The sequence below is a fragment of the Euprymna scolopes genome, chromosome 3 (genome assembly GCF_053919585.1).
Source record: "Euprymna scolopes isolate OS-2025 chromosome 3, ASM5391958v1, whole genome shotgun sequence".
Taxonomy (NCBI): Eukaryota; Metazoa; Mollusca; class Cephalopoda; order Sepiida; family Sepiolidae; genus Euprymna; species Euprymna scolopes.
In genome coordinates this window covers 123,383,286-123,403,862 of record NC_136484.1, presented here as the reverse complement: position 1 = coordinate 123,403,862, position 20,577 = coordinate 123,383,286, and the positions used below count along the sequence as shown (strand labels likewise).

The following is a 20,577-nucleotide window of genomic DNA, read 5'->3' as shown; positions in this document are numbered from 1 at the left end:
CAATCTATGATAATCGTCGGATGAAAACTTTAAAAAAAAAACAGATTAAAGCACTTTAAAAAAAAAACTTTAACAAGCATTTTTAAGGGGTACACACTCTTGAACAGGTCCGCCAAAATGTTTCTTATCTTAAACATTACATGAGGAGTCATTTCAAGTAAAAAGTCAATTTTTTTTTTACCTATCTAAACTCGACATGCACGATTAAAATGTGTAAACATTGAATGAGTAAAAAGCAAGATAGCTGTCATCCGCAATTTTGTAGAACAAGTAGCAGCCTTGACCTTGCACCCAAAGTCTAAATGAAACTGATAAGTAAACATGTCCATACGTTTCTGTTATTTTATTTTGAATTTGTAGTGACCGCTACATCGAGTATCAGAATGCGCAAGCACATAACATTGTGATTTGGCCACCCACACACGTTAATTAAGGAACTACATTACGCTCTGTGCATAGTGATACAGCAAACAGGCTGGAACATTCCAGAACATCTCTATATAAGGATTTGCCACAAAAAATCAAATCCGTTTCTCTTCAGATTTCTCCTGCCTAATATGTGTTGATGAAACTCCGTCAACACCTATCGAGTCCTGCATATGACCTTAAAATATATCCAATGGTGAGGTCCCAGTTTGCGGGCTTTGGGGAGTATGGAGCCACCCTTTAATTGCCATTGCTCCCAGGTCCACTGTGACCCGATGTGGTAGTATCTGTTAGGGTTCCAACTATGAATTAAATAAAAACCGACTTGAAAAAGACAAATATATTCTATTAAAAAATTGTTCTTCAAAATCACTGAATTCGGCATTAAATAACCAAAAAGGGTTGATATGCCATAAAACAAAAACAACCAACCAATCAACACCCATCGTGAAAAATCACATCGAATGGGAATTTAAATCTTCTTTTCAACAATGTTATTTCAAAGTACTTTTCTAATGCAATTAACACCTACACATGCATTTCGCTTACATGGTTTAATGACTGTTTTCCTTTCAGAAAATAACCACATTCAAACCCGTGTGACACTGTTCATAAAAATGAGTGCCGCCTCTAGAGAATTGGGATGAGATTTTGTAGTCAATAAATGGAGTTTTCAGATAATAAAATAATGATTTCAACCGATTTTTTTTTTTTTTTTTTTTTTTTGTCAATTCTCATAAGTTACAATGGTAGCTTCCAACTTATGCAGTCGAAATTACCTGAATATTACTGAATTATTAAACAAAACAACTTTAATCGTGTTAGCAGGTGAAAAATTGCTGCCATATTGTTTAAATCAAAATGGAAAGTTACCTCCCTTTTGAACTCTACTTTGTCTTACGATTGTTTCCATCAAATTCTATTTATTTTTTTTAATAAATTTTCTACCTTATCGATTTAGTACTTTTTGGATATAATCATCTTAAAATTATGAGGAATACGTAGATACCATTGTTTTCATTTGAAATTCAGTATTACGATTTCCGAAATTTCGCCCCAATAGTGTAGAAGCACTGAATTAGTAATTTCAAACCTTGTGCGATTCAAACGAAATCCTTACTATGCTAATTCTGCATTATGAACACTCCACACAAGAAAACACTTACACTGGAATGCTTTGAGCTAATTTTTCATATACGTAAATAAATTTTATTTCACATTAGTACAGCGATCTTGAGTTCTTTGTCAAGTGTCGTTATTTTCCGGAGTTATTCATATTCTTATTTTATGTATGTGAGGATGTGATTTGGTGAAAACCTTCTGTTAATCGATCCTGTTAAATTTATCTTTAACGGTCCCACAGATACTCTACTACTTTCGACTTCTATAGATTCATGCACCTGCAACCTCGGTCTTGAAAATTGATATGTCTTGATTATGAATTGGTAGACGCCGACTCACGCCCTAACAAAATAGTGACTCTCCGCCAGAGTCCTATAAACTGTCATATTTTGCGTGTATATCACTATAAACACATATCAACATTTTTAAATGGTACCTTGAAATTTTCTACAAAAGTTTTGTGCTTATGCAATTCGGCAAAGATAATAAAAAAAAAATGAAGATAAAGGAAAATCTCTATAATGCATATGCCTGTTATGGAATAAAGTTCTCATAAAAAAAAAAGCGCTTAATTTGATCAAGTAGTTTTTTTTCTTCAGAGGAAAATCAAATGTTAGACCGATTAGGATGCAGCCATCTTAGCAATTTCAGCTACGAAGAGGGAGCAGGAGAGATAACTCCATTTAATTCTTGAAGTTTGGCAAAATTTGGCAAGATTATTTTTTACAGATTTTAATATATTTAAAAAAAATCATTTCAAAATTTATTAATAAAATTATTAGAACTTGTGCATTTTGACAAACTTCAAGAATTAGATAGTTATCTCCCCTAGCGCTCCCCTCCTTGTAGCTGGAAATTGCCAAGATGACAATGTCCCAATTGGTCTCACTAAAATTTGATTTTGCTCTGTAAAAAAAAAAGCAACTACTTGGTCAAATTAGGTGATTTTTTTTGTATGAGAACTTCAGGGAGATTTTTCATCGTTTTATTTTAATATCTTTGCTAAACTGCATAAGCACCCAAAGTTTTAGTGATCCTTTTGATAAAAATAATCGTTTCATTTACTATACCTTCATTCTGATTTGTTTTTCTTTTCCTCAGGTCATGGGTTTGTTAACAAGCAAAGGGAACGTGTCAGTTTCCAATATAAGAAATTGAAACGTAAAGAGGACCGAAAACAAGAATATTTAGCAAGACAGAATCAAAAGCTTCCCAGAACAGAAGTTGAGAGATTTTCTGATTTCAATCAAAATTCTTCACACCAAAGAAACAAGAATTTCCAAGATAAGAAAAAGTATAAATTTTTCAATTTAAAAAATTACATAAACTTTACTAGAATTTTTTTGTTTTTATGAATTTAGATTTATTTATCTCATTGGTTCATATTTAGAACTACACTTATTAAAAAAAAAATATGTTGTATGTACTCTTCATGGAATGGAGATGTTATATTCCAAAATAAATATGTAAATATTAAACTGTTAAAAACAATAAGTAAAATAACATAATTTAATTAAAATTTTCTTTTTTTCTGACACTATTTATGAAAGTTAGATATGTCCACAAATGGCTAACTATTTTTCAGAAATATGAATACTGGCTGCAAATTCTTCAGCTTGAAATTAAATTTTATTGTCAACATATTTGTACTATTTTAATATACAGCTTACTCAAAGAAACCTGGCCCTACACCAGGGCCCCTATGTGGGACATGAATCTGGAGCTTGCAACCTTCATGGTGTCTTTCAAAACTCCTGAACATTAGTTTGATCTTGCCAGTCAGCTCATCTTTTGGATTGCAAACGGTATGTTTGGTGTCTTTCTCAACTACAACCCACATACCTTGTTCCTGGAGTTGTGAATAGATGGGTTAGGAGTGGTGGGAAGCTAATGTTGGAACTGGTGTAGCCATTGATGCTCTCAGACAGCCACTTCTAAGTTTTCTTGGAGATTTTACCTGAAGCTGAGTCTTCCTGCTACCCATATAGCCTTCATGCAGTCACCCTTTCCATCCAGCACATGAAAACAGTGGACAGCAACTCTACATTTCCATCTGAATTGAGTGTGAGTGCCATTTTAAATGTGAAGTGAATAGGACATGGCTTATGCTGGAAACACACCTAAAAATCATCAGTTTGAAGGAACTTGGTTTTCATAATGTGCAGAAGTTTGTGTAGACTAGTGTAGCCATCTATTTTGTGTATTTTGCAACTGGTTCTGAGAAGAAGGAAGCATCCCAGGCCTAACTTGGTGTTTGATCTTGTTGGAAAATTTCTTTGCTTTCGTAAGGTGGTTCTCTTGTGCCTTGATAGTGAATAGTTGGCCATTCTGACTTTTGTATGATGAGCAGCAAAGATCCTCATTCAGTTTTATAATCCTGAGTCTGACACCCATCTCTCTCATCAAGGTACACATTTTTTATAGGCTTACTATTTGGGAGCATGCCTAGGAAAAATTAACAAGATGTCAGTCATATCAGTACAGGAAAGCAGGTAGCAAGAAGGGAATTCCAAAGTCTAGCTGCTTGAGGGAAGAACCTATTAGAATAGAAAGCTTTCTGGCATTTAAGGATTTCAACAGTGAAGAGGTGTGATTTTGTTGCTAAGCGAGTTTGTTGACAATATGTATGTCGAGGGGGTACAAGTGCAATGAGTTCATCAGACCACATTCCATTAAAATACTTGCAAAACAGGTACAAGGATGCGACAATGGGACAGGGGTTGGAGCTTAGTTGACAAAGTGGGTCCTATTAGATTGAATACTTTTTTTTGGACCCTATCCAAAAGGGAGAGACTAGTGGTAGATGCACCAGCCTAGATATGGCAGTAATATTCCATGCATGGGTGAATAACAACTTTGTAGAGGTACAGGATACTCTCAGCTGTAAGTAATCTCCTAGCACGATAGAGGGAACCCACCTTCTTTGCAGCAGCCTTCACAATATCCTCAAAGTATTTGTTCCAATTCATATCGCTTGAATCTTATTGCACCTTTTTTTTTATTTTGCTGTACAGACATAATCAGAAAGACTGCTATAATGATTCCTACTGGCTACTGCTTTGCAATTCTCTACCAGCTTATATATCACAGTCTTCAAAAAGCACTGAACTGTAGCTAAAATTTCTAAATTTTTTTAATACAACATAAATCATCATGGTGCTAGTGACTCTCTTCTAATATTCTGGCGCTTTCTACTTGTCCATGGTTTCCAACTCCCAAATTGAATAATAATATGTAGAAAAAATTATCTATTGCTCTTTACTACTCTTAAATATGTTAAATGATTCTGAAATGAAAGACTTGAGAATTTTTTTTCTTCTATTCTATTCTGTATGTTGCTTACGGTACCCTCAGTCCACTCAATATCACCCATGGAATCTTTAAGGAAATACAATCTTTTCTGCAATCCAACCATATTGTCAAACTCAGGAATCTTTCTGTCAAACCCCAGAGTCTATCTATCGAACTCCGGGGGGGGGGGGGGGAACTATGCAATTTCGAACAGAACCCATTTATTTATTCCACATCAGTAGTATGCTTTTGTTCTGTCAGCCATAACCTTGGTATAAATAAACTTCAGTAAATGCTTATCATGACCACCAAATTCAGTTATTGATTTCTGATAGTCCTTGTTTCATCACTTTACAATCATATGTGGACACACTTTGATCATCTTATCAGTAGATGTGATCCTAAATGGACTTCTCATTCACCTGACTTTAACTCCCCCAGATTTTTATTTAAAAGATAATGCTTATCCAAACAGTCCCCAAACTACCGTATATTTCAACGTATAAGACGACTGTTAAAGTTAAAAAATCATCTTTAAAAACCAATATTTCATAAAATACCGAGTGTTGCAATCTCTAGCCGAGGCTAAACAAACATGGTTTTGTGATTTAGCAGTCGTCTTATACAACCGATATATGATAAATTTATTCAAATTTGCTCCAATTTTGTACCTCGTCTTATCTGACAGTCGCCTTATACGTTGAAATATATGGTATTCATTCTTGAACTAAAGGAGAACTATTCACAATCCAAATCCAAGAGTTAGTGACAAATTTGCACATCATGTTTAACTTTGTTTATTATTGAACCAGATGAAATAGAATGTTGGACATTCATGATTGAAACTTGGTGGACAAGTCAGGAATAGATTGAAGTTTATTTGTACCAAATATGATTAGATTGCAGGAATAATTGTGAATTTTATTAATCATTCCACATATAACATTTTGGGGATTCACTTCATAGTAAGAATGCAAATTTTGTTTGTATTTGTAACAAATTAATGAAATCTATACTAAAAATGGAAACGACCAATGCAATAAAAAAATATATAACTTTTTGAATTTGTTTCATTATTACTTAGGTTACAACACTTTAACCACCTGATTTGGATTAACCTAATCAGCTGTAAAGAGAGTTCAATATTTTTAGAACTATATTTATTCTTTATTATTATTATTCATTAGTCTTGGAATGATTAATCTGGAATCAGAAAAAATTATCTATTTTCTGATGTCAGAATCGATTCTTTTAATAGTTTCACTTTTGTCTCTGTTTAACTGTTTAAAACTTTTCTTTACTGGTACTAATGATAAAGTGATAAATATTTCTAAATTGTAAACTACTAGTAAAACTAAAATTTATAACCCTCCCCCTCCCCAGTGTATTTTTATATTCACATATAGTATATACGTGTCCCCCTCCCCAAATTTTTAATAATTCTATAACTGAATATTTAGAGTTAAAAGAATCAGTAAGTGTATTGGAATTAGAAATTTAAAACAGAATTGTTATTGTATCGGAATCGAGGAAAATATTGGAATTATACCATCACGATTATCATTACAGTTCCGATTTTTTTTTAGATGAGAGCTGATCAGTTATATTGTTTTGATTGGATTATTGTTCTCATCTGGAGTGTTATTTGTGCACCATTTCAGTTGGTTTGGCTTTTGACAGTCTTCAGGCATGTTGGTTGTTGTATTTTCTATCTATTGGTATTCATTAAAAAAAGCAGACATATTTGATCTTATGACTAGTGTTAATACTCACTATTGCTTTTTGCCTTCAAAGTTTAATTGAACTTGAACTATCCTTTTTTTGTCTTAATTAAAAACAGTTATCATTTCCATTTCAGGCATGGAAAACACGTTTTTCAAAAACTACAGGAAGAAGCTGATAAGAAAAAGAAAGAAGCACAAATGAAAAAAGAAGTAAGTATTTAAAATATACTTTCTTCAGAATAATTCAAAATTTTTAATTTGACTTTATCTATTTAACAAATGATCCTTGTCCTTGATGTTGCTTGAGAAAATTGAGGAAACTAAGAAACTTGTTTCTTTTATTATTTTTACTTTTTTATTTTAGAGGAGTACTCATTGACTTTGTTTTGCTTGTGTCTTGTTTGACAAAAAGAGAGGGACTTTTTTCTTAATTTATAACTAGATTGCAACTTGTTGAAAATCATGTAAGTCCACCTGAAAGTAAATTGATTGGAAAGGACGGCAAAGATTGTTCCTACCAAAAATATTGATGATATAAAAATATTCATGCATAAAACTGTGTTATATTAAAATGAAAGCATAGACATCAATATTTCATTAATGAGATGCCTCAAATAGTTCATGCTTTCTCACATGTGATCGTTATATTAAAAACTAACAGATGTACTCAGCGTTTTCTGGTCTTAAATGTTATGTTAAATTCTAAAAAAAAAAAAAAAATTGGAGTAAAGAAAAAATGAAAGAAACTGAGACCAGAGTTTGCACGAACTTGAAAAGTCCTTAAATTTTGTCTTGTGCCTTGAAAAGGCCTTATTTCTATTATTACCTTGAGAAATTCTTGAAAATATGAAAAATGTCTTGAAAAGCATATTCTTTATGTCCAGTAAAAATTTGTCAAAATATTAAAAATAAAATCGAAATAAATACTATTAAATTATTTTTCAAGTATTGATAAAAAATAATATAATACCATTAAAATATTTTTTAAATATTGAAAATAAAATAGAAATACATTGTTCTGAAATTGCATTGTATTATTGTGGATGCAAGAGTTATGTCTTATCATGAAACAATCTTATGGTTTATTTTTAACAACATCGGGTAGTTGCATGGGAAAGGGATTCAACTCTTATATCCACAATTTCAGAAATTCAAAATTTAAACAAACGTAGAATACTACACCAATCTATAATGGGGAAAACAAGAACATTCAATTGTGCTTGGTTGGCCAAATATAAGTGGGTCAGGAAAGGTAAATATGATTTACCAACAGGCATATTGTTGCATATGTAAAGAAGGAATTTGTTTTGAGCAAAATAGGTGAAAGTGACTTGAAACCGCACATCACTGACACTAAATACAACACAAATAAAAGTTGTAAATCAGTCTTAGAGAACTTCATATAAATGTGTGATCTTTAAAAATTTTTTGTGAAATAAAGAGATAAATGAAAATGACTTTTCCTATTGTCAATTAAGTTTTTTGGTTCATCATATTGTTTATATATCAAATTTTTGGTTTGTTTTACAATACACAACGGTTCAAAAATACCAATTATACAACAAATAAATGTTAAATAAAAATCTCAAGTATTAACTCTCTATATGGCTTTTAAATTTCCAGGCAAGATGGTTGTTGTGGTCTGGCCTGTCTCATTTTGAATTATCACTTTTTTTTTTTTTTTTTTTTTTAAAGGAGGGAGGGGATTCGTCATTAGAGTCCCATCCAAACAAGGAAAGTCTCTTTTAGAGTGGAGGGTCATTTTTTTTTTATTTTTTTTTTTATTCTCATTTATAATATCATCTTTTGGGGGGAAGGTGATAGGGGAGGCTGCTATAAATAAAAATAACCCTTTCCCTTTAAAGAAAAAAAATTTCATTGCCCAAAAGGGCAAATACCCACCTCCCCCCAAAAAAATAATGATAATCAAAATCGAGGCCAACCACACCTAAAAAAAAAAATGAACAAGATTGGCAGCAATCTTGGTTGAAAATTTAAAAGCTGTAAAGAGAGTTAATATTTGAGATTAAATAAAAAGCATTCAAAACTATTAAAAACACCAAAAATGATGCAAGTAGGTTGCAAAGTAACTTTTATTGACTATGGTAACATTTATTTGTTATATATTTGATTTTTGATCATTTTTTTCGAATTTCTGTGGATTGTAAAACAAATCCCAAATTTTATTTTTAAAACCTTGAAAAGTCCTTGAAAATGGACAGTAAAAATCCATACAAACCCTGTGAGACATGTGCATGCAAGTATGTTTGTTCTAAACAATTCACTGCTTGTAAGTAAAAAAAAAAAAATTTTTAAATACTCAAGCTGAGATCAAAACCAAAACCTAAAAACAGTGAGTCAAGTATGCTAACTATCAGGTTGACAAGAAAGTTTTTGTGGTTTTTAACTTTAAAATTTAGATGAACATATCTCAGCTTAAACAAAAATTTATTGATCAAAATAAGCACCATCAGAATCAAAACACTTTTGCCAACGCAAAACATGTATTTATGCCAGTAATGTAAAAATCTTGATTCCTGCTGGTGATAGAAGTTGCTAAAGTGATTTTGATATCACTTAGGTTTTTGAAACATTTCTCATGCAGAAAGTTGCCAAGATGCTTAAAAATTGGTAGTCAATAGGTCAGAGGTCTGGAGAGTATGGCGGATGAAGCAGATTCATAGCCTAAATTCGTTCAACTTCTGCAGGATCGGTTTAGCAGCATGTGTGGTCGGGCATTGTCATGGAGGAGAATTGGGCCTTTTCTGTTGACTAATGCTGAATGTTGTCAAAGTTTCTGATGCATTTCATCCATTTGCTGACAGTACTTCTCTGCCATAATGGTTTTGCTTGCATTCAAAAAACTAATGGATGAGATCGGTCACAGATCACCAAACAGTCAGCATAACCTTCTTTTGGTGCAACTCTGGCTTCAGGAAGTGTCATGGAGCTTCATTGGCCTCGAATCACTGAGCTGAGTGTTGCCAGTTGTCATAAAGAACCCACTTTTCATTGCAAATCACAACCCAGTCGAGGAATGGGTTGTTCTTGTTGCGTAAAAGAAAGGAAGATGACACATGAGGCACTCATTTATCAAGTTTTTTTTATCTTTCTAATCTCTCAAATGGTTGGAAATCATTGTATATGTTGCATCTAATTCAGAAACAAGTTCTCAAACAGTTGTGCATGGATTAGTATCGACTAAGGCTCTTAACTGATCGTTATCAACATCCAATGACTGACCACTACGCTCATCATCTTCAAGACTTGTCGCCACAACAAAATTTTTTAAACCACCATTGTGCTGTGCATTCAGTAATGGTTCTCGGGCCAAACATTTTGTTGATATCAGGTGTTTCAGCAGTTTTCAGCCTAGCTTGAATTGAAATAAGAAAATTGTGCGAATTTGCTTTTTTTCCATCTTGTATTCATTCCGAAAAGACAATTGTTTTGAAATGATTGTAATTTAAACGCTTAGACAGTGGCAAAAACACTCTTTAAAGTGATATATAAAGTAAAGGTATTATGACGAAAACTCATATGAAAATACATCATTTGAAATTAAAATAAAAAAGAACATCTCAACCTAATATTAGGCCAGCTTGCCACAAATTGACAAATTTAATTCAGAATTGACAAGGAATACAAAAAAACAATTTTTGTATTCCTTGTCATTCTGAATTAAATCATGTAAAAATTTATTGTTTGACAAAGTAGTGCTCATTTATCTAACAATAAAGAATTTCCATTTATATTATTGCTCTATCTCATATATTTTGGTTGGAATTGTCTCATAAATATTGATGCTAATATTTATATGGACTTTAGGTTTATAGTATTATACAAGATGTAATCCGACAGCATTTCAGAATTTCATTTAATTTATCTAGGAGGAAAAGAACGGGAAAAAAACGTGACGTCTTTGCTGTTACGACCACCGGCAAACCAGACGTAACCTGGTTTAAATTAAGGCTAGACAATCGAAAAGAGGGGGATGACTTTCGAAAATATTGGCGAAAAAAGCGATACCTCCCTGTTTAAATGTGCTCAATTGAGGGTAAAGAAATTAATCTTTTTAGCCAATTTTTCGATATTTGTCGTCTGAAGGGTCGAGCTTCAAAACAATACTGATCTTGTGAAAATCCGTCACCTCTGTCAAAGGTTTTAGGCAGACATGCAAACATACATACATACATTTATATATTAGTAGCTCAAATTTTCGACCCAAACTGATTAAAAAGCTTGCCCTATCTCTGAATACCCTTTATGTAAAATTTCAAATGTTTAGACCAGAAATTGTCTCAATAATTTGGAAGAGATCACAGAGGTCAAATTTTGTTTAACTGTGACCCCTTAACATTTATTGTTTTGGGCTCAAATCAAGTTATTAAGTTAGATCCATGTCCAAGGAACCTATATCTAAAATTTCAAGTGTTTAGACCCAAAATTGTCGGAGGAGTTTGGTAGGGTTGTTCAACCTGAGGCCACAACCCTAGTAGATGGAGGGACAGCTGATGATCTGCCTGTGTTGCATGTCTTGTATTCTGCATGACCACTTGCTCAGCACCCCTTACCTAAACTGAAACTCTTAAAAATAAAAACAAAAATTATGCTAAAAACCAGGCCAAAACTCAAACAAAAACAACCTTCCTTCTCCCTTGAGGCTCGCATTTACAAACATCCGTGAGCTTAGAACTAATTTAAATGATGTTGAAGCATTTCTCCTAACAAACACCCCGGATATCTTAGCACTAAGTGAGACTAACCTACACTCCTCCATCCCCTCTAACTACTTTAACATGCCTGGATACCTCCCACTCTGCCGTAAGGACTCTTACAGACATATGCATGGGCTTGGAGTCTACATTCGAAACACCTTCCCCTTGACTAGAGAAACTAAACTAGAATCGGACGATCAAGCCTTTATGTGCTTTAGACTTAACATGCAACATAACATTAGCTACTTTTATTTTCTCTATCGCTCTCTCTCGACCCAGGACTGTGCCCTAATAAACAAAGTCTCTGACAACATAGATACAGCACTTTCCCTTGACACTAGCGCACAAGTTCATGTATTTGGTGACTTCAATGTCCACCACAGCAACTGGCTTGGATTTTCTACTTACAGACGCAGCTGGTACCACAACACATAACTTCTCTATATCTCATTCCCTATCACAGATGGTTACGTTTCCAACCCGTTTCCCAGACCAGCAAGAACAACATGCATCACTTCTAGACTTGTTTCTGACCACAGTTCCCGATGACTATGTAACGAATGCCCACAGCCCTCTTGGGAACGCCGATCATGCAGTGGTAATGGTTGAAATCGCCCTAAACTCTGGAGCCAAAACTGAAGAGCCACTGCTCAAAACAACGAGATATTATAAAAAGGCTGACTGGGAAGCCATCAGGGACGCTCCATGGCAAAATATCTTTCACTTCCTGCTGAACATTGCGCTAATGAGACCACTGAATGGTTCAAAGTGACAATTGAAGCACATGTTCCCACACGCAAATTCTATAGCAAACCCCACTCTCCCCAACGGCTCACTTCAACTTGTGCAGCTGCCATAGCGCAAAGGCAGCATGCATACTGCAGATTTAACCGACATAAGTCCAGTTCAAACAGGCAGAAGTACATAGAAGGCAGAAATAACTGTAAGAAAGAAATAGCGACAGCTAAGAGGGAATTTACTAAAACCACCCAAAAGCGCATCGAAGCACAGAAATTAGGAACCCGAGACTTCTGGAAAATCTACAACAGTGTAGTAAATAATGAGCAATCAACAATTCCCCCACTATCCAACAATCATGAGGTTGTTTGCTAGAGAAGGCTAACTTGCTTGCCAGACGGTTTTCCTCCAACTCCACACTGGACCCTGCTAACCACTCCCTCCCTGACTTTCCTTTGCAGACAGACGCCACACTAGATGATCTGAAAATCACCTCTGCTCGGGTGCATGCTATCATAAGAAAGCTTTACACTGCAAAAGCATGTGGACCTGAAGTAGCTCCAGTTCTCTCCAAACTTTACAACAAATGCCTTAATGAATCTTGCTTTCCCGCCTGCTGGAAAACTGCTTCTTTAGTGCCAGTTTTCAAGAATTCTGGCGAAAGAACCGACCCAGTAAATTATCGCCCCATTAGCCTCCTCCCACTTTTTGCCAAAATATTTGAGACCATAATTAACCAAGCTCTAGTCCATCACCTTACAGATGCTAAACTTCTGACTGACCAACAATATGGATTTAGGAAAGCCCGTTCCACAGCAGACATCCTAACTGTAATCTCAGAACATATATACCAGTCACTGGACAAAGCAGGGGAGGGTAGAGCAGTACCTCTAGATATATATAAGGCTTTTGATAAGGTATGGCATGAGGGTCTTCTCAAGAAAATCAGATCATACGGTATCACTGGAAGAATACATAACATAATCAGATCCTTCTTGGATAAGAGAAAAATCCAGGTTGTCCTTGACGGTCGTACATCTAAACAATATGATATAAATGCGGGAGTGCCTCAGGGGTCTATCCTTGGACCGCTGCTATTCTTAATATTCATAAATGATCTCCCTGACAAAATTGTCTGTGAGATGAGTATGTATACTGATGACACCACGCTCTATAACAGACACGACAGGAAAACAAATGAACACATATCTAAAGAAATGGCAGAAACACTAGAGGATAACCTTCGATCCGTAGTGGAATGGGGACAAAAATGGATGGTCACCTTCAATGCTGCCAAGACTAAACTTGTTTCCTTCAATAATTACAAGAACCCTTCCCTACCGCTAATAGCAATGGCCAATGACTCTTTATCTGAAAGTACATCTTTTAAACTCCTTGGCCTAACGTTCACAGGAAACATGAGTTGGAACAATTACATTGAGAACATTGCCAGGGCCGCTGCGAAGAAGGTGGGTTCTCTCTACCGTGCTAGAAAGCTACTAACGCCTGAAAGTATCCTATACCTCTATAAGGCCACCATTCAACCATGTATGGAGTATTGTTGTCATATTTAGGCTGGTGCACTAGTCTCTCGCTCCTAGACAAGGTTCAAAAGAGAGTCGCCAATCTGATAGGTCTTGAACTGTCAGCTAAACTTCAGCCTCTGTCCTATCGATGAAATGTTGCATCCCTCTGCCTGTTCTACAAGTACTTTAATGGAGAATGCTCTGACGAACTGCAAGCACTTGTGCCCCCACGATGTAAATACCCCAACAAACCCAACAAGCAGCTAAATCTTCACAGTAGAGATCCCTAGATGCAAGAGAACCTTCTACTCCAGTAGTTTCTTCCCCAGAACATTCTCTTCCGGGTCCCTGCTTCCCCAACTGCACTGACCTGCAGAAGTTCAAGTGCAATGTGAACCGGCATCTTGCTGCCCAACTTCCTACACAGTACTCCTGATGCTTATGTCCCCGATAGTAGCCCCCTACAACAAAGTGGCTATGTGCCTTGTTTGGGGTGAAAATGTAATTTAAAAAAAAAAAAGTCAAATCGTTGAATCTTGACTACTTAACAGCCAAATTTCTAGCTGAAAACCGATCACAAAGATTTTCCCAAATCTCAGTACCCTATATATATATACCATGTATATCAAATTTCGAGTCTGTAGACTTAAAATTGAGAGAGTTACAGACACACAGATACACAGACACATTCACTTTTATAGATATACTAGCATTTCAGCCTGGTGTTGCCCGGGTGTTTGGATGTGTATGTTGAGCAAACAAAAAAAAATTGGTAGTAGGAAGGCAGGCTCGAACCCACACCGCGAAGGAGGAAAAGAACGAGGGGAAAAAAACCTGACGTCTTTGCGGTTACGACCACCGCAAAAACTTAATTGACTCGTGTTTAAATTAAGGCTAGACAATCGAAAGGAGAGGATAACTTTCGAAAATATTGGTGAAAAAAGCAACCCCACCCTGTAGAAAAGTGTCTAGTTGAAGGAGAAGATAATAATGTTTTTAGCCAATTTTTTGATATTTGTCGTATGAAAGATCGAACTTTAAAACGATACTGATCTTGGTAAAATCCGTTGCCTTTGTCGAAAGTTTTAGGCACACATGCAAATATACATACATTTAGATATTAGTAACTGAAAATTTTCGACCCAAACTGATGAAAAAGTTTGCCGTATCTCTGAATACCCTTTATGTAAAATTTCAAATGTTTAGACCAGAAATTGTCTGAGTAATTTGGTAGAGACTGCAGAGGTCAAATTTTTTAAAAACTTTGACTCCTATTATGACCCCTTAAAATTTATTGTTTTTGGCTCAAATCAAGTTATTAAGTTAGATCCATGTCCAAGGAACCTATATCTAAAATTTCAAGTGTTTAGACTCAAAATTGTTGGAGGAGTTTGGTAGAGTTCTCAAAAGTCAAATCGTTGAACTTTGACCCCTTAATAGCCAAATTTCTGGCCGAAAACCAATCATAAAGATTTTTCCAAATCTCAATACCATGTATATCAAATTTTGAGTCCTTAGACTTAAAATTGACAAAGTTATTGTGTTGGGAAATGTACACACACACAGATATGTTCACTTTTATAGATATTAAACAAAAATATATATGTATACATAAATATATATGGAAACAATTTTGTGTTTCTCGTAAACATTTTATGCAAGGATAAATCATGTAGAATATCTGCATGAATATAATTACATGTAATACATCAGGAAAAAAGTGATCCTTGGAGGTCTAAATTGGTACTTGGTGGATCATCGGATTTTTATCTATTTGTCAACTGTTTCACGAGGTTTGAAAACACTTTTTAAAGATCGTGGCAAGCTGGCCTCATGGTTATCTTGCTTGGCCCACTATCTTTAGGTTTTTGTTTCGATCTCAGCTCGAGCATGTTTTCTTTTAATTTCTTTTTTTTATACTTTCAAGAAGTGAACTCTTTAGAAAAAAACATTACTCGCATGCACATGTCTCAATTTCTTACTGTTTTTTTCATTTTTTTTTAGGCATTTAACGTTACATTTAATATTGGGCAACGCCAGATACTTCTAGATTGTGTGTGTGTGTATATATATATATATATATATATATATATTGATCATTTACTAATTTCAAAACTAGTATGTATATTTTCAGTAAATTTTGTATGAAGCACTCTTGTCATGTACAGTGTTATAGGATAATCAAAATTATAATAAGCTGACTATTACTACTGCAAATATTGAGAATACAACTGTTTGTAGAAATGGAGTGCGATTCAATTTATATTTTTGTGGTACTTGTAAGCATTGGGTATGCAAGAATTGAAATGAATTCACTGGTAGGTTGAGAGGAGATGACCAGTTTGTGTGTAAGACAATGGAAACAGATAAGAACTCAGATGTTGAGAAAGTATATATGGATGGCAAAGCTACCTAGGTTATCCAAAAGTAGTTTTGTTATCTTGTTGATAGTCATTAGAGCACAGGTTTGAGCAGGATGCTGCTAGAATTAGAAATGGATAAAGTAAGTTCAAGTAACTTCTACCATTGCTAACCAGTAAAGCGTTACCACTGTGGAATATGGGAAGAGTCTAGATTAGGGGTGGGTAAACTGCGGCCTGCCAAAGGAATTCATACGGCCCTCCAAGTACTGAATAATGAATTGTGGTTTTCTCATAGCTGTGCAGACTGCCAGACACAAGTACAGGCAGATCCTTGCAAAAAATGAAAATTTGGAGATGAAAAAATACCTTCGTTAGCAATCTAACTAAATTTCTGAAGAAAGAAAAACAAATAAAGTAAAAGAAAACGAAGAAACCTTACGAATTACATATTAAAAAATGACTGTTTTATGGGAACTGGTAAGTTTACACTTGGTTCCCAACTAGACTGCCAGGCATAGCTTTATTGGATCCTTTTTGATTTGCTGTGCCCGAAACTTTTCCCTGGCCGAAAACAGGCAATAAATCATTTTGATATACTAAAAATATTGTGGGGACCATAAAATCTGGTGCTAGTAGTCTGGGGTCCAGCCGACCGACCGGTCAAGTCTTAGCGAACTCTCTCTCCCATCTCCGTTACTCCTGAAAGACACTAAAATTTTTATATGATATTTAGAATTTCCAAAGAAAGGACATCTTATAAATTCATTGCCAAGCATTTTATGAAGTTAAAATATTGACTAATTATTTTGTTTACATCTGTAATTATGCGAATTTGTTACAAAAATTTAGTAAATTTAAATTCCCATTATGTAATTTCTTAAGTCAAACTTTTTAGAATATCAATAAGAGGGTTTTATGTAAATTCAAGCAAAATAATTAAAAAAAAAGTAATCAATATTGACCCATTTTGTCAAATATTTACTTGTTCAAAATATCTTGATTGAAATAATATCTAAAATTTCAAATTTTACAGGACGTCTACATATATATATTAGTCAATTTTGTACATTTATTACTGATTAAAATAAATTAACTGATTTATAAAATATTTATTAAAACACACTTTTAATCTTGTTTTCCATTTTTCTATAAATGACCAAAAATTAATTCAATATATGCAAAAAGTTTATGAAAGGTAACATTTTGTGGGTGTTTAAAAAAATTGCAAAAATGTGTAAATACCAATCGAATCTTCGATTTGTTTCATGCGGTTTCCAATCTTTTTTATGTTTTCGATAACTATATTTTGAAGTCCTCATTTTACTTCTTTTTTTAATATTTTCGTAAATTGTATCAACATTATGGTAAATATGGATAAGCACGCTATGTTTTTTGGTTGTCACAAAAATGGAACAGAACTTCTAATTTCATCCTGGTTTACTAATTTTTTGTTAAAAACTACGAATGCGTGAAATAAGTCAATTTTAATAAAAAAAAAACAAGTTCAGCGAAAAAATAATTTATCGAAAAAAAATATAAAAAACCAAATAATTTAAAATAAATTTATAAATTCTATCGTTTCATGTTAATACCAATCAAAAATGGCTTCATTTCCCGTTAATTTAATAAATATCAATAATTTCAAATAAATTTATAAATTTAATTTTCATGTTAATAACAATAAAAAAAATATTATTCCCGTTAAAATTAAAAACAAATTTTATGTTTTCGTTTAAAAAATGGGGGTTGTATTACTGTACACATAGATTAGAAAAAGTTGTCAAAAAAGAAATATATAACAAATAAATGTTATCAAAGGCAAGGTAAGTTACTTTTCTACCTAACTGGATATTCTTTTAGTGTTTTTATTTAATATAACATGTTTATTCATCTCGAAAAACATACAGTGTTTACTGATGTATCGGAAAATTAAAAATGCCGCTCGACTCTCTCTTTGACATTGGGTTTTTAACAGAATTTTGTTTAATTTTTTATTTTTAATTCTTTCCCCAAACTTACTGTGTTAAAGAGAGAGTCGGGCGCCATTTTTAATTTTCCAATTCATCGGTAAACACTGTTTTTTGAGCTGAATAAACGTGTTACATTAAATAAAAACACTACAAACATATCCAGTTCGGTAGACAAGTAACTTACCTTGCCTTTTGATAACATTTATTTGTTATATATTTGTTTCTTGATAACTTTTTCGAATCTATGTACAGTAATACAAACCCCAAAAATGTTTGTTTCCTATATATATAATTTTTTGCTTATAATTCTTGTTTCTGAAAATAAAAGCACAATAGTTGTTCCTATTTACAATGCCCCCCCCCCTCCGGGACAGAGTTAGACATCAAGGTCGTTTTTTAACGTGGAGAAAAGGAACAAAAATAAAAATTTTCTCAGTTGTGAAGGATTTCTCTTCCACTGACAGAGAACAAGAAATTGAAGTGCATCATCTGAAGAACAGATACTATACTTTGATCTGTTGCAGTACAGGTCACAGATGTGGGCTGGGTGACCGAGATAGTTCTGACTGGGGTTACTGAATCACTTCATTAACATCCTTGGCAATGATATCAATCTGTATACAGGAGGTAACCATTGTCTCTCCAAAGGTCATATATATAAGAAATGTAAGTTGAACATATTTCAAACCCAGGCAATGCCAACGAGTTCAACAAATTTGTAGTAAACGCATTTAACAAGTGAGAAGATTTTGATTGAATAAATAAAATGTTTTATGATATTTATTAATCTTTCATTTGTTTTTGTTTTTTTTTTAATTTAGGAATTGCTACTAAAACAGAAGGAACGAGAAGAAGCCCTTCAGAAATATAAAGACAGGCGACGTGAGAATTATAGAAAATTGAGTAAGAAAACAAAGACTGGTCAACCTATGATGAAATATCAAATTGGATTTTTATTGGACAAAATCGAGAAAAGTATTAAGAAAACATGATTCTTTTTTTTTAATAAATTTATTTAATTTTTTCATTTTTCGTTTTTTTTTGGGGGGGGGGGGGTTACTTTGTTTAAATTGCAGCTGACAGTGGAACACCATATAATGAATAGCATAAGGGATAAAGTAACAAACCATTTATTGAATCATGAGAACAGACAACATGAACCATCTGTGAACAATGCCAATCACAATTATAACCTGTATCATGGAATAAGAAAAGGAAACCGGTTTTTCTAGACTCAAATGTCTGTTTTCAAATAAGCTCAGACTCTACTGATTGGCTGTAACAGTGTTACTATTGTTTGCATACATATTATGCAAACAATTATTTTTTGCATTTTTGAAATGAGGATTGATTGCTCATATTATTTGGATTCTTCAGACCACTGAACTCTGGAATCTGCATGGAATTGTCTGTTGAGTGTCACCCGCACTGAGGATTGAATCTTCAGCCTCCAAAAGAATACACTCTTCTGGAGGTTGAAGGTTCAATCCTCAATGTGAGCAACAAGCAAAATACAATTGCGAATTGCTTAGGATTTCTACCTTGTCATGACTGATAAAATAAGAGTGTGCTACCCTCGTAGATTAAATAAAGAGTTCCATTCAAAATTCTGCGCAGATTTCTGAGTTTAACAAGATACACTTGAAAAAGGTCAGAGATTACATTGATTGAAACATGAAAATAAAGCTAGATGATAACGGCAGTCGATATGTATGGGATAAATGGCCGTTTCCTTTTCTCATTATTTTTGCCAAAACTGCCATGATTGCTTCTGTAGATTATTGATTTTAGTTTCTTGGTTGCAGTTTGGCTAAATAAGGGGATATGTTGAAAAATTCTGTTTGATGAGCTTGTGTTTTATAATTCTGGGATATGATTTTTTCACATTTTAACAGAATTCCATGTTTCTTTAATCCATTAAAAGCATATTTTTGCTTAAATTCATGGAGCCTTCCACGGTTATGAGTTCTTCAATTTTTATTTTTTTTTTTATTTAAAAAATCTTTTTATTTAATTTTTTTTTTACATTTAAGACTTCAAATGATTCATGGTAATAGATGACATTTTTTCTTCCTGCCATATGCATATTCAGTGTCCTCTTAAAATTCACTCTGTTAGTGTTCCTCTTTGGCTTTTGCGAAATTGTTAGAGCCTTACATACTTATTTTTCATCATTATCTGTCTTCTAAGTTATTTTATTTCTTGTGTTGCCCTCTACACATACAGGGTCAGAAGGAGGGCATGTAGGGAAATTCATCTCCCATTAACTACTCACATCCTTGATAATTAGCTGCAGTAAATTGAATTTAAATTTTTTTTCCTTAAATGAAGAAAGACATTTTTTTCTTTAAATATTTGATTTTTGCATGAGAACTTTATCCTCAAGTAGCATTGGTCTTGATAAATCATGGATCATCAATACAAAAAAAGCAAAAAAAACTTGTACTTATTTAGAAGTAAATCTATTTTAAAAAACTGAATTGCAGGACAATCTTTATGATGTACATATCTGTCACGGAACGAAGATGTCATATGCCAAAAATCACAAATTGATCGGTAATGGTGTAGATTGGCCTTCCGTTGTTTACAAAGCCATTTGACGGAAGTGACGTCAGACATATTTTTATCTATGGATGGCCAAAACCGTATAGAATGAACTTTTTTTTTTTATAAGTTTTATTCAAACAGTCTTTATTTGA

General features: G+C 33.7%; 1 protein-coding gene across 4 annotated transcripts in view; it reads left to right on the top strand.

Moving 5' to 3' along the window:
- The window catches only part of LOC145258290 (uncharacterized), a 40,832-nt gene extending 21,927 nt beyond the window's left edge, over positions 1-18,905 (top strand). For 3 of the 4 annotated variants that reach the window (XM_080116337.1, XM_080116328.1, XM_080116319.1), the window contains 3 exons: positions 2,650-2,842; positions 6,680-6,773; positions 18,700-18,905. In XM_080116337.1, coding sequence (XP_079972463.1) covers positions 2,650-2,842; positions 6,680-6,773; positions 18,700-18,870 — 458 coding nt within the window. In that variant the 3' untranslated portion in view covers positions 18,871-18,905. The remainder of the gene's footprint in view (positions 1-2,649; positions 2,843-6,679; positions 6,774-18,699) is intronic. The other variant, XM_080116346.1, reaches the window with a different exon arrangement.
- The last annotated feature ends 1,672 nt before the right edge of the window (positions 18,906-20,577 follow it).